The sequence below is a fragment of the Psammomys obesus genome, unplaced genomic scaffold (genome assembly GCF_907164565.1).
Source record: "Psammomys obesus unplaced genomic scaffold, mPsaObe1.curated_primary_1811, whole genome shotgun sequence".
Taxonomy (NCBI): Eukaryota; Metazoa; Chordata; class Mammalia; order Rodentia; family Muridae; genus Psammomys; species Psammomys obesus.
The window spans coordinates 3,186,945-3,202,757 of NW_026587215.1; the positions used below are offsets into that span (position 1 = coordinate 3,186,945).

The 15,813-nt window shown below is 43.2% G+C and overlaps 1 protein-coding gene across 2 annotated transcripts in view; it reads right to left on the reverse strand.

Annotated features, from left to right (window-relative positions):
* The window catches only part of Mrtfa (myocardin related transcription factor A), a 90,523-nt gene extending 75,286 nt beyond the window's left edge, over window positions 1-15,237 (reverse strand). For both annotated transcript variants that reach the window (XM_055602995.1, XM_055602994.1), the window contains exon 1: window positions 15,069-15,237. In XM_055602995.1, the coding sequence (XP_055458970.1) occupies window positions 15,069-15,114 (46 nt within the window). In that variant the 5' untranslated portion in view covers window positions 15,115-15,237. The remainder of the gene's footprint in view (window positions 1-15,068) is intronic.
* Between the last annotated feature and the right edge of the window lie 576 nt (window positions 15,238-15,813).

A 15,813-nucleotide genomic window follows, 5' to 3' on the forward strand; every position in this document is an offset into this window, starting at 1 on the left:
AAGTATTATTATTTACATTTTTATTCTTGTTTGTTTTGGTTTTCTGGAGACCGGGTTTCTCTGTGTAGCCCTGGCTGTCCTGGGACTCACTTTGTAGAGCAGGCTGGCCTTGAACTCAGAAATCCACCTGCCTCTGCCTCTCGAGCGCTAAAATTAAAGGTGTGGTGGCCCAGTTTAAATTTTTATTCTAAAACAACCAGAATATAATCCATATGCATTTGAGGAATCATATTTTTCCTCTAGGCTCTCAAAATGTCGTTCAGGTAATATTCAACACGGTTTGAATTCCACAAATATATAAACAATATTTTTATTCAAATTCAGACTTTTTTCCTAGAAGTACGCAGACCAACTACCAAAGTCAGGTCTACTCATAAAGGACCGAAAGTCTAAACGCAAAAGGATCTTCAGGATCATCTAATGGATGGTTATTTTCGACCCTTCCCGTGGGGTGCTGGCAGCAACACCGCTGTTAGAAAAGCAGCTCAGGGGGCCTGGGATCAGGCTGTAAAGTGTTTAAATAAAAAAATAAAATATATAAAAATAAGCATCTCAGAGCCTTCTGAGATAAAAAGAGAAGGAGCAAGGAGCGTCTTCCCAACCAGAGCCAACCAGACCCCACGCAGCACAATTCTCACTCTATTCCAACCCCTGGGCACTATGCCTAAGTTCAAACACATGACACCAGCTCGCCAGACAACACCAGCCTTGGTCTTGGGAACAGGTAGAGTTACTACAGGGAAGCTTCTAAGTGAGGGTGACAGTTTGTTGTATGCCCACTGATCCCCAAGCAAGTTTAAATGTAGAAAAAGGCTTGTTCCTTTGCAGAGAGGAGGGTAGAACAACAGAATTTAAAAGAAATAGTTGGAAAGTCTCTGTTACTGTTTAACAGTTATATAACTGTGTGGGTGGGTAGGGTGGTATGTCAGGAGCCACAGGAACCTAAAGAGGACAGGTGGGTTATACTCCAGAATAATGTAGTAAAGGAACCAGGTGATCAGAATTGTCTAGCAAGAGCAACCATACAGTGCCATAAAGGGTTTGAAGTTTGTTCTAAAGGAAAAGACACTGCAGAGGTACAGAGCATAGACTCTGAAGCCAGACCACCTGGACAGACTCCTAGCTCCAGCCTTACCTCACCAGTTGTGTGGCACTGGGCAGGTTTCATACCCACTTTGTCCCTCAATTCCCTCTTCTGTAAAACAGGATAATAAAGGCATTGAGTTCAAACAGCTGTTAGGAGGACTATGAGAGTTATAGAAGCTGGAACACAGTCCCACACATTGTGCTAGTGTGTTTTATAATAAGAAGGACATATTTGGTCTCCATCCCCACTCCTGGCACTGAGCTACTAATTAATGGGAGCTTAGCATTTCCTGAGCAGTTCAAGACCCAAGGTACAGGCAAGCTTTTGTGATTCACAGCAAGTCTGTGCTGTAAGTGCAGAGCCAGCACAGTGCTTAGGAAAGAGACTGGCTGCTGTCAGAACCTACCACATGGTTGAAAGATTAGAACCAGAGTTCTTTCTGGGCCATAGAGGAACCAGGTTGAGAGTGTACCAATAGCCAGCTGGGTGTGGTGGAATGCATCAGTAAACTCAGCGCTTGCAAAACTGAGGCAGGAGGATCATGAGTTGAAGGCCTCTGTGGTCTACGTTTTCAGATGGTGTTTTAAGAAAAAAAAGGGGGGTCACCTATAGCCAGTGATTTAATCAATTGTACCTACAAAGGAAGCCTTTACAAGCATCCACAAATAAGGACAGGGTCAGAGAGCTTCCAGGCTGGCATATACATGTAGGCGCTGAGGTGATATCCCCAGAGAAGAATGGAGTCCCATACACTGCTCATGCCTTGTCCTATGCACAGTTTCCTTCAGCTGCTTCTGAGTTATATTCTTTTAAATAAACTAAAGGTGAAGGGCCTTCCTTAATTCTGTGGACCTCTCTAGCAAATGATCCAACCTGCACTGTAGAACCTCTGATTTGTAGACAAGTCCCATAAAGGCTGTGAGCACACGGGTGACACCATCACTAATGACTGAGGCTGAACAGTCTGTGGGGCTGAGCTCCGTGGCTCATGGAGCACATACGCTCCAAGCAGCTGGAACTGGCATCAGAAAGCCAGGTTGTTATGGGAGGAGACAACACGGGACCCTCAATCTATTGACAGAGGTATTGAGAAGTGGAATATAGGACACGTGAGCTGTTCCTTCCCACATGTGGCAACCGTTACTTAGGCATCAGCTATCACAGTTTTATTTTATAGGCTTTGCTGTTTTTTAACCCATCTCACCTATGAAGAAAACAACAGAAACAAGATCTGTGCCTGGCACACCTCCAGCACCAGGGTAAAAAGGAAATCAAACCCATCTGCATGTGGCAGCGTCCACCCTGGGCCGGCATACTGTGGTCCTTAAGAACTGAGGTAGAGCAGCTGGAGGCCAGGGGAGAGAAGCTCTCTGAGGCGGCCCTTCTCACAGATCCCTTCTAGAACTCTTTTCAAACCCTGGCGGGTTTTCTGTAACATTTATTTAGACAGCCTACTTCTTGGCAGGAGATGGAGGTGAGAGACAGAGGCAATGTAGGTGGAAAAGAAGTTCTCACACTTGGCCTTGGTTGTTTTTTTAACATTAGCCAGCCCTTTCTTCAGCAGTAACTCTAACAAACCTCCTGTGCCCAGATTAATTGAGGCAGCCACCTCCATTTGTTATACCAATGGGACAGTCTTCAACCTGCACATAAGAGAAAAAAAATGCAACAAAGCAGCCATAAATGACAACAACAACAACTACACCCACTCATAGATTCTGGAAAACAGAGCAACACAGCCCTGCCAGGCCAGAGGCAGAAGGCACAGGCTGGCTGACACCAGAACCAACTCGCTCTGCAACTTGGTGATGGAACTAAGAATACCTGACCTAACTTTTGTTTGCTTTAGATTCCTAAGGCCTGAGTGAGAGCTCCTACCTGAAGGACACTTTAAAACTGCAATCATACATACTTTCATACGTTTTAAAAATCAATTTTATTGAACTTTAGATAAACCCACGCACTTCACAGCTCAGCACGCACGCGCTTAAACACAGCTGTGCATCCCTAGGCCAGTCAGGGGACACATCTCAGCTCTGTTTCCCTGAATTATCTTCTCCTTCCACTTCTGTTTGTTACCCAAAAACCTGCACGTTGTTTTCCTCAGACTTTTTTTTTCTCTTTTGAAATGGCCTCACTATGTGGGCCACACTATTGCTGCTCACCTGCTTCAGCCTCCCAAGTTACCAGAACTACAGTCACATGCAAACCCAAACTAACTGTCACAGACTTTAAAACCAAGTTAACTCACACACCACACAGTCAATTCGTCAAGCTTCATAACCATAAGCGCCATATAACCTCATTACCTTGCCAAGTCACTCCCCACTCCTACTAGCCTCATCCCTCTCAGGCCTTGGGAAGGAAGCACTCATCTATTTCCTGTACAGAACAGACTTGCATTCTGGACATTCCACATAAAAACCACCACACGTGACTCCTTTTGTACCTATCTTCTTTCACTTGGCACCCTTTAAAAAAAAAAAGATTTATTTATTTTATTTCATGTGTATCAGTGATTTGGTTGGATGTATGTCTGTGCGTCAAGAGTGTGCATGGTGTCCCTGAAGGTAGATGGTGGAGCTGAAACTGGGAGATAAAGGCAGTTGTGATGTTACATGCGTTCTGGGATAAGTTCTGGGACTAGAACCTGGACCCTCTACAAGAACAGCAAGTGCTCTACCAGCTGAGCCATGTCTGCAGATCCGGCACGGCGTCGTGACGGCTCACTGGTGTTGTACAAACGTCAGTACTTCACCCCTTTTCATGGCTGACTAGTAGTCTACTACACGGTCATATCACTTACCCTCCCCCGTAGGAGGGCCAGCTGGGTTGTTTCCACTTTTACTCTTCTTAAACATTAATAACTTATTTGTGTGGGTTTGCGTTCACGAGCATGTGGCACATAAGACTCAGTTCTCTCCACCATGTGAACCTCAGGGATCAAACTCAGAACATGAGGGCTTGTCAGCAAGCGCCTTTACCCACAGAGCCGTCTTGTCAGCCCTGCAGGAAATATTTGAGTACAAGTTTTTGTATAGACAATGTTTCGACTTTCTTGGGCTAAAAGTAGAAATGCTACGTCACATGGGCTATGTTTTAATTTTTTGAAAAGCTGCCAAACTGTCTGCATTTTTTTAAACTAAACTTCTTCTTCTTTTGAGCTAATTATAGATCTCCACATGCCTGTAAGAAAAGGGCCATCCACACATCCTTCACTAGTTTCCCTTATTAATCACATATTCCAGAGCCACAGTACTGCAGCCAGTCAGAGTGACAGTCGAGACAATGCTTACCTCCTTCACTGCTTGGCCTCCGACAGGTGGTATAGAATTATACCCTCCCCATCCACAGACTCTGACAACCACAATCTCTTCATAATCTAAGTTTTGCCAAGGCTGGTGGTGTAGGCTTTAATCCCATCATGGGAGATGGAGGCAGGAAGATCTCTGGAGTTCAAGGCCAGCCCCCAAACAACAACAAAACCAAACTAAGTTTATACAAATATCATACAATATGTAACTTTTTTCATGCCATATAACTGTCTTGTGAGTTATCAATCAGAACATTTTTCACAATACATCATTCATCTTTAAAAGCATGAAGCAATATTCCAGTCAGTATTTTTTGTTTTGTTTTTATGTTTATCAAGATGGGGTTTCTCACAGGCGCAGTGGCACATGCCTATGATCCCATCTTCCTGAAACTTGTTCTATAGAGCAGGATGGCCTCTGCCTCCTTCCTGATGGCTTGGATTAAATGCAGGCCCCAGTCAGCATTAAAAAAAAAAAAAAAAAAAAAAAAATAATAATAATAATAATAATAATAATAATAATAATAATACTGTGTGTGTCTGCGCATACACACGCCCATACGAGGGTACACCCTCAGAAGCTGGAGTAGGGCACTGTATACCTCTGGAGTTGTCCAATAGGGGTGCCAGGAACAACACTCAGGTCCTCTACACAAGCAACGAGTCTCTTAAACATCTAGCCACCTCTCCCAATACAGTCCCAATACAGCCTACATAAAAATAAATAAACAAATAAACAAACAAGGAGCTGGAGAGATGACTGGTGATTTCGAGCACTGGCTGCTTTTCCGGAGGACTTGGGTTCAATTCCAGCGCCCACACAGTGGCTCATTACCGTCTGCCGTCTGTCACCCCAGGTCTGACGCCTTCGTCCAGCCTCGCTAGGCACCAGGTGTACACATGCTGCACAGGCACGGGTGCTGGCCAAACCCCCATTTACATAAAAACTTCTAACTAAGGAGGTTTATTTTAATGTGTGTATGTATGTGTGTCTGCACGTGGATTTGCAAACATATACACGTACCCAGAGAAGCCAGAGGCACTGGATTCCCAGCACATGGACTTACAGGCAGTTGTGAGTTTCTGTTAAAACTGGGTCCCCTGAATGACCCAGCCTGCACTTCTAAGACTGTCACATGAATTGGGTTTGTGCACTTAGTTAAATCTGGTTCTTACGTTTCATGTGGTGTTTACAAAATTCATAGCACTCTGATGTACTGGTAGTCCCTGAACTGGTAACTTGTTCATTTTTATTTGAAACTTGTTAGTACTCTAGTTTATATTAGTACTGTCATTTACCTGTTAACAGCCATTTAGATGGTTTTCAGTTTGGAGTCCTCAGAAACTAAATTGCTATGAACTGTCAGCACAAATGTATATTTTCAGACCTCTTGTGTAAAGATTCAGAAATTGGATGGCTGGGTGATATACTAAATACACTCAACTTCGTACTGAACGGCCTCCCGGGTCCTTATGTGCCAATTTACACGGCAGACTGCGACTCCCCATTGCTTCCCATTTCCACACACACTTGAAATTAACAGTCTTTTCCATTTTATCTCTTCTCGTGTATTGGCTTCTCTCTGTGGCTTTCGTTTGCATTTCTAAGTTAGCATCTTTTTTTCGGGGGGTGGGGGGGTTTACCGCAAATATGGAGACACAGATCTGCTGCCACTGCCCACAACTGCCCAGCACCACATACACTGGAGTGCCACGTCCAGATGCTTACCCACTCTTTGTTGAGTTTGGAGAATTCTTTATAGTCGGATGTGTGAACAGCAACTATAATTCTAGCATTCAGGAGGTTGAGGTAGGAAGATCAGAAGCCCAAGGCCATCCTCCTCTACCATGGTAAGTTCAAGGCCAGCCTAGGCTACATGAAACCATGTATGTCACATACACACACACCCGTCAAAAAATACAAATAAAAGAGAGAAAGGAAGTAGGTTATCTTATATAACATTAACATTTTAAGTCTTTGTTTTTGTCTTCATGATTCTGTACAAAGCATAGGTGAGCAATCTGAGAACAACTTTCTGGCAAACAGCACACGGATTAAGATTTTCCACCTATAAGAAGGGGGTATGGCTTAGCTGGCAGAGTTCGCACACATATGTAATCCCAGCACTCAGCAGGCAGAAACATGAAGATCAGAAATTCAGGGTCATCTGAGGCTACATGAGAGGCCTTGCCTCATAATGGGGGGAAAGATTTTCACAGAACAACACTTATTTTGGAAATTCACTTTTAATAATTAAAGCATATTATACTAATGCCATCATCTTATCCTTAAAAGAAGCCACATGATAGTTACCAGTCAAAACTTATAAAAATATAACTTGGTGTATTTTCAGCTTACAAAACCCTCTGAAAGGTCCAGTCAAATGAGAGTAGGTTAGTGTACAGAGGAAAGAGCCAGAGCTCTGCCAAGAACGCAGCCTAGCACAAACACTGCAGAGATAAATTTCAATAAATCTTACAAAACAGAAACAAAGGCAAAATGTAGACGGGATTTATACAAACAAGTCAGTGGGAAGACAGCGTATGCGCTGGCACGCCCCTTATGCACCGCCTGCTCAGCGCAGAGCTCAGACTTCACTCCCCCTAACCCAGAGCTCTGGCTCCTAACCCAACACGCCATGCTTTCCAGCCACTTCCTCCTGTCATCCAAACTATATGCATACACAGACATGAAAGTTTATATGGGATGTATCTGCGCAGAAATGTTCACCGAAGAAAATCAGAAAGATACAGGAAAACACAAAGGCCCCAAAAAGAAATCTCTAATTAAGCCCCACTTCCTGGAAGACCTGTTAGTATTTTGGTGAACAGCCTCATAGGGTGGGGGAAGGGAGAGTTGCCACATACCAAGAGAGTTGTGAAGAAAACCCAGATAGAAACCTTTTTGTTTGTTTGTTTCTTTGTTTTTCGAGCCAGTATTTCTCTGTGTAGCCTTGGCTGTCCTGGGCTCACTTTGAAGGCCAGGCTGGCCTCGAACTCATGGTGGTCCACCTGCCTCTGCCTCTCCAAGTGCTGGGACTGCAGGCTTGCACCACCAGGGCTGGCTGAGGAAGGAACTTTTTGAAGTTATTGTAGTCAGGTGTGTATATATGCATAACACGTGCAAGCGCACGCATCGCACGCAAGTAGCAGTCAGAGGACAAGCTGTGGAGTTAGTCCTCTCTTCCCACCTCCATGTGGGTTCTATGTATCTAACTCGGGTTACCAAACTTGCTCAGCAAGTGCCTTTAAACACTGAGTCATCTCTCTAGCCCAAGAATTAAAACTTATACACATTAAACAGAATTTAAAATCCCCTAGACAACAACCAACTACAATAACATTTTCAAATAGGCCATTTTCAGTGTGTTAGGAACGGTGACAAGCATTTCACGTACACGAAACAGTCCCTGGGAAAGGCACTGTTGCATTACTAGTCTATGGAAGAGGTAACAGGAACAAAAGCCAAGCGATGCTCACTGTCACTACCTTAAAGGCACCAGAGTCAGAAACCTGGCCACCTGTCTCTCTAAGTGCTGCGGGAGGCACACGGAGCCAGGCAAGCGCGGCTCACCACAGCTCCCGCAGCTCCATCCAGCCTATGCTTTCCTCCTCAGAACTTTCTGGAGTGAGAGTCCTTCCCCCTTTTCTAGTTACTGGGGACTTCAAAGAGCTTTTGTTTTGTGGGCTATCTCTATCAATATTCCAGCTTGCTAAAGTGTAAAACAGAAAATACTCTTAACTTTTCACATCTAATTCTGCATTCATTTGTTGATAAACTCCATCATGTAGCTTTAGAAAAATATATTTTACACAACAGTTAAAAAAGGGGGGTAAACAACATTTTAGATTTAATATAAACATTTCGATCTTGCACCATTTGAAAGAGCTCAGGACATTAAAGGGTCCTCAACCACATCCTGAAAACCACTGCACTACTTTGTAGTCTCAGTCGGGGCCTAGAGACAATGATTTGCAGGCATGTTCTGACAGCCACAGAAGCCAACGTAAGACACCAGCCTAGATGTCCATCAACAGACGATTAGATAGAAATGTGATTACAGTTACATACAAAGCAAAGGCATTTTACTCAGCTATAAAGGACAACCAAATTGGTCTGAGGTGGCTCAGCTGATAAAATGTTTGCTGAGCAAGCATGAGGACCCTTAGAAACCCATTCCACATAAAAAGCATAGTGACTATAATCCCAGTGATAAGGAGGCAGAGACAGGAGAATCCCTAAAAGCTCTCTGGCCAGCTGGTATAGCTGAATGGATAAACTCCAGATTTAGTGAGAGACCTTACTGAAAAAGATAAAAGAAAAAAAAAGGTGGACAGCAAGAAAGGAAGATGCCTACTCCCAACCTTTGCCTTCATACATATAAACAAATATATCACATATATGTGTCAAATGTATCACGTACACTGAGGCACATCTATGTACGAGCACATACAAGATGAACAGAATTATGTCATTACCAGGTACACATATGAAAGAGGATATCAACATGCTAAATGAAATAGCCCCAGAATCCAAAAGAAAAATACCATAGTTTCTCTCATATGCAGACTCTATATTTACATGCATGTGTATGACATGAGAGGACACTGACTATGGGGAGACACAGGATTCCAAAAGGAGGGGGGAAGCAGGTACACAGAGGGCTAATCACGCTTCCTCGACATGCACAATCTAGAGTTAACAGATATAGGCACATATCTGACAGAAAGCAGCAGTGAAGCCATCTGGAGGGAGGATCCCAGAGGCACACGGCGGAAGGGGCAAAACAAGGAAAGTAAGTATGTGACAGTGTCTGACAATGTGATCATGAAGCCAATTGCTCTGTACACCAATTAAAATATTAACTTAAAAAAGGGCACATTCATCCTACAAAAACCATGCTCTGAGGAGCATACCTGTCTAAAATACACTGCAATTTTTAATGACCATTTATTAAAGAATTATCATATGCTAACCAAGAGTATTATACACAGAGCAGGTTGGGGACAAATCCCCCATTTGGTGATACTTACCAAAAAAAAAACAAAAAAAAAACCTGATAAGTATGTGTGAAGAAAATGATGCAAGATTTTACAAGTCTTGGCCAGAGAAGGGCTAACTGAGAAACTAATGCTTAAAGCAAAGATCTACGGTGGACGAAACCAGGAGGAACAGTGTGAGAGATCCAGCCCAGGGCTGAGGCATCAGGAATGGAGAATGAGCCCGCATGTTTGTGCAAAATGAGCAAGGGAGAGGCGTAAACTGTCCTCAGGACAGGACAGTGTTCCGTAAGGACCTCTTCAGCACAGCCTGCAGACAGAATCACCAGCAGATTCTGAGAGGCTGTCATCTGACCTTAACTTTAAGTAGATCATGAAAGGAAGTAAAAATCTAAACTACTTGGCTTTATTTGAGGAGGATTGTTTTGTTGGAGTTTTTAAATCACATTTTTATTTATTTAGCCCAATCGTGTGCATGCTTAAGGACAAAGGACAATTTGTGGGTTCTCTCCTTACAAAATTAAAGTCCCAGAGATCAAACTCAAATCATAAGGCTTGATAACTGGTGTCCTTACCCACTAAACCATCTTACCTATACCGTTTTGGTCTTTTTGTGAGAAGATCTCACACTGTGGCTCAGCCTAACCTGGAACTGCATAGCCTAGGTTAGATCTGAACTTAGGAAGCCTTCTTTCTCCTTTGGCTTCCCAAATGGTGGGATTACAGCAGTTTAAACCACTGGGACAGAGAGATGTGTTCCACCTCTTACTATGTCTTAATGCTTTTGAGTTTCAAGTTTCCTCTATAGATATAAAACAGAATCATGGTGATTAAATACAGGGGAGCTATATATTATGGTAGTATACATTTTCAATACTGCATCTCTCTTCGCCAGTTTAATTTCCCCTTGTATAGTCTCTGTGCTCAGTCTGCTGCTACAACCTACTTAGTGATTTTGCATGACATCAAACAGGCCCCAGACATCATGAGCTCAGCCTAACACTGCCCTTTAGCTTAAGAAGAACGAGGCAAAAAAAGCTGGGTTTTGAGTGTTGGTGGTAGCACAGGGATTTTAGTATTTTTCCTTGCTATTAAAAAAATTTAAATAACGCATATGGTAAATAAAAGCAAAGCTCCAAAAGAGTAAGACTATATAAGCCTCATCTTTGTTTAATTTGGCACTGTTTTAATGAGGCTACAATCGTGGTTCAGAGTCTTCATCCAAAGAGAAACAAAAAAGAAGGAGAAAAAGAGAAGTAAACGAATTCAAATTCCTGTGCTCTGGGTCTTAACTCTGAGAGGGCCCAGATAACTCAGTGAGTCAGAGAAAGGGCAATTAGAAGAAAGCACAGCATTAGGCTGACAGCTGTCTGTCTGCTACCTGTCTTATGACATCATCACCCAGGCCAGAGAAGACACAGCAAGATGAAGAAGGGCAGAGAGTGGCAGGTCTGTGGCACTGTGACTTTACTTCCTAGGAGCAAAAAGCAGACATCTAGTCACCCGTTCCCCCCTTCCCTCTCTCCTTCCTTCCTTTCTTCTCTTGAGACAGGATCTCTACCTAGCCCTGGCTGTTCTGGACTCACTATCCCAGCATCAAACTCCCAAAGATCCATGTGCCTCTGCCCCCCCCCCCCCTCAGTGCTGCTATTAAAGGCCTGTGCCACCACGGCCTGCTTTTACCTATTAACCCAAGGAGAGACACCACTCTGGTGGGATGGGGGGAGTAGGGGTATCACATTTAGCCTCATACGCTAGAGATCTCTGGTGTCTCTTTCTAAATATCATGAAGCAGAAAGAACACTGTCAAGAGAGTGAGGACACAAATTCTCCTCCTACCTCTGCCACAAATTAATTACATGACTTCAGGAAATAAACTAACCTCAAAGGCCAATTTCTTCTTTTCAAAAGAAAAAAGAGGACAAAAAATACCTAAGGTTTCATTTAAGCTCTACAATTCCTTTAAAAGAAACCAGGGTGTTTCGAAGCCCACAATGTTTGGAGCACTCAGAGACCTGAAAGTAGGTGACATAGACTGAAGGTTCTAAGGTTTCTGATCTGCTCTCTACATTTCTGAGTGGCGGGGGTTGGGGTGGGGTCCGAAAAAAGTACCATGCTACCAGTGAGCAGGCCTTAATATGCCTTGTCCCTTGCCATTCTTCTCCAGCTTTCCTTCACATGATTGCCATTCCCCTATTGCAGGGACAAACTGCCATATTCAAGGAACCAAAAGTCAAAGAAATATTTAGGAATTAAATACAAAGATATCAAATCAAAGGATAAGGAAGTTAACAGAAGAGACACCCCCCCCGACACTTTTTTAATTAACAAGTTTTTGAATAGAAATATGGAAGTGGTGTAAAACATGAAAGATCCACAAGGAATAAAATTAAGATCAAACATATACCTGTGGCACAAGCAATGAACACACTTATACAGACTACACTCTGCTTCTTAGGCTGAGTAGCAGGACTCAAGGGTGTGTGTCAAAGTTTATGTAATTAATACCTATATATCCTCTGCATTTATGGCACAGTCCCAGAATAAGCTCAAAGGAAGGCTCAATTGCTTTGTGGAATTCAAAGTCTCTTCTACCTCAGTCTCCTAATCTGCTGTCATCCTCTTTCCCTGAAGGAGCCACAGTGACCAAGTGGACAAGTGTGAGGCCTGTGGGGACAAACTATGTGCACAGCAACAGGGGAAGAGGAGCCAACTGACTCCTGAGCTGTAGCCCAACATGACCAGGCATGTCCCCCGGGGCCAAAGCAGACCTAGGAGCCATCTCAATCCATTCTGCCACGGAAGTCTGTCTCACTGCTGTGGAGGAGTGAACTGACAGGGTGTCACTGGCTGGGAAAAGGCAGAGGGTTGCCTGTTTGGGGCCACAAACACCATCTGTCAGGCCTGAGCCCTTGAAAGACACCAGTCAATGCTGAAGCCCTACAGGGCTAGCTTCAGAAATTCTACAATGTCCATTTCAAATCACTTTCTAATTGTGACAATCCAGACAGATTCCTATGGCAGTGACACAAACTCCAGCCATAGCTTGATTGGAACACTAAGATCTAAATAAAACACATGTTACCACAGACAGGGCATACTACAAATTCAGAGAGGCAAAGGAATGTCAATTTTGAAAGCCACGAAGCTTTGGATAATGACTGGCTGAAACAAAGGATGATGGTCACTGGATTCTTTTATTTATGGAAGAAGAGATTACAAAATACTTTTATAAAAATCTTAATTTAAGATGAAGCTTAAAATAAGCTTATGTTTATTCATAAGGCAAACTAAGTCAAACAAAATTCCATCATTCTTCAGAAAGTAAATAAGTGTCTATCATGTGCCACCAGGAGTCCACATACAGGTGAGTAATTTGCTCGTAAGAAGCTAGTTTAGTGGGGGCTGTTGAGAGATGTCAGACAACGCACATCTGCCTGTAACTCCCACCTCTGGCCTCTGTGTGTGCCTGCAGTCACACGGACAAATCCACATGCAGACACACATAACCATAATTAAAAATAAGACTTTTCTCACAGAGGCCATATGTAGGTGACACCTGGTGTGCATTGTGAAAGTGGCACCACAGGAACACCAGGAGGGAGGGTGATCCTGCTGAGACAGGTCTCACAGAAAGGCAGCACCCAACTGGATCCAAACAGCACTGAAGCCTCCAGCCCTGTGGAGGAGGTGAACCTTCAGACACTCAAGAATGTCCTGCCAAAGCCTCCAAGCTCCAAATACTGAGTGAAAACTGTTGCTGAGCACAGTTCTCCTGAACTATTATATCTCGAATTTTGCATCTTCAATTATTTTATGATATGAAAATCATCTCTCCTAGGGAACACATACTCATGAAGGTACAGATTAACATAGGGCTTTGCTTTTAACAAGAATCATTGCTTATTGGCATTTCACAGCAGACTCTTCATTTCCTATGATAATGGCTGCTGCGTTACTGTTACAATGGGCTTGTGGCTATGGCACTCCAGAACAGAACAGTGACATTTTACAAACCCATCTGTGGTGGTTAATATTGAATGTTTTTGAACACTTTCCTGACTTAAGTAATAGGAAGATCATCCCTAAACCCAGTTTCTCTGCTTCTGTGAACATAGCAAAAAGACAAAGTCCACACCTATCATCTTCTTGGCTGACCTTTGGTCCTACCTGTACCAATAGCATTGTCAATTTCACCCACACTTGTCTCACACACTGTTGTCCTGTGAAAGTTTTATGAAGTGGCTGGTCTGACAGATGGGTGACCAGCCCTGCCCAACATATGCTGTAGGAAAACCTACTCTAAGACAAGAAACTGCAAAGAACAGTCCTTTCTCTCCCGTTAGGGCTAGGAACACTGAAATTATCTTAGAGGAAGAAGCCTTTAACCTGTACTATGAAATGTTATTGTCTGAGATACCTACAAGTATCAAATAATCAAAAAGAAAGTGTTCAGATATAAAAATCTGCCCCTTAAAGTAAAATACACACTTGCCCACACATAGCCGGAAACTGGGAAAAATCGAGTCAGTTTGACTAGGAGCGACTGAGATACCTCATCAAAGACAGATGGGAAACACTCAGATAAGCACACTATTTGTTTAGAACACAAAGCTCCAGAGATCCGTGGGAGGGAAAGGAAAGGCAACGTGAAATGCAGAGCACAGAGGAACAGAAAATTCATCTGATAAACGACTCATTTTGTCTGTTTGTGAACCAGGAAGAAGAGAAGAGAGAATAGTGGATCCTTCTTCCCTGGCCCTTCCTGTCTAGAGGAGTAACCTGCAATGCTTTCAGCTGATTTGCACCTGGGCCTGACAACACACTACCAAGGCACTCCCCAAGGAGAACGGAGACCACCATGCCAGAGACAGTGTCAGCCCCACCAAGGAGCTTCATTTTCCTCTGCATGGAGCCAGGGGATGGGGTAGAGGGGGCAAATGCCACTTGTATGAATCTTTCAGAAAACACTACAGATTACATTTTAGTAGAAGTCTAAAAATAAAAAAGGGAACATTCTCTATTTTTAGATAATCTGATTTACAAGTTTTAAAAACACCAAAAGTAAAAGAACATTTTAAAAACTATCTGGAATTTTTAAATGTTTTAAGAGAAGCTTTGAATTGGAAAACTATTTTTAGAGATAGAATTTCAAAAATCCTGCATTCTCTCGGTTAACTGCTCTCCTAGCTCTAAAATTTAACCCTAACCCCATGCTTTATCACAAGCGTCCCACAGATGCTGTAAAGACGAATGGAAAGGCTGTGACACAGACGAGAAAGAACAGTGGAGGAACTCATAAAAGATACTTTCACAGTGGCATAAAAAGAGTAGGTTTGTGATGAAAGACATACTGAACAAAGCAGCAAAAGCAATTTAATTATCCTCCACTATCAGCAGTGCTAAAGACAGTGATAAAATGAGTAAAGAAAAACAAATAGGTCCCCTTGCTGAGGACACTTCAGACCAGTGAGCATCTAATTCAAAGCTATGTTTGAATAACTAGAAAAGGAAATTAAAGAAAAGAAGTAAAAACAATAAAAACCTGAAGATGAAATATTTACTGGATGATTTATGTTTCAGCTTCCCATCTGAGCCCAGTGCTAGCGCTCAACCATTTTAATGATGCCTGTGGCAAATGAGCTTTGCTGGAAATAAGGAAATTACCTGACTGCACAGCCATCATTAGCATCTCGGGCTCCAGCAGAGTCATGACGAGTCTTCACAGAAACAGCCCACAAACACAAAAAGTCCAAGTCACAGGAAAAATCTAGAAGGGGCACAGCAAGCTTTACAAATTCAGTCTCATGCCTGTTCACAGAGGAGAACATGAGACTTCACTCCCCTTCTCTGGGAAGATACCAACTCTCCACCCTCCAGTCAAGTCAAGATGGCCCAGAGTTGAGTGACTGCAGACAGGAAGCTCAGCGCTCCAGAGAAGACCTGAAGTTCGTGGTTAGAGCTGTGGCTCCTCCCCGCCTGTCCTCTCTAGGGGGAGGGGAGGAGCGCAGAAAGACTTCGGAAGACTGATCAAACTGCTTTCCTCTCTTTTAAAAATGGGAAGCCAGGTTTTATTCAAAACCCTAGTAGTTTTATTCAAAACCCTGGGGCTGACGCAGTTTAGGACAACAAAGCAAACACAATCTAACCCAATCTCATGAAAGAAAACATTCGGGACTGAGACACAGCAACATGTATACACAAATACATATGCCGAGTAACTCTGCTGAGAATCCCAACAGCCTTTCAAACGTGGTATTTATAGGCAACAGCTAAGAAAGCTGACTATTTAACTACAGTTCAACTGTTTCCCCACCCCCCTGTCCAAAACCATAGAACACATTCCAGGGCGGTAATCTGTTTCTCACTCCTGCCAGTCCTCCTGAAGAGCCCCTCACTGCCCGTGGGGGAC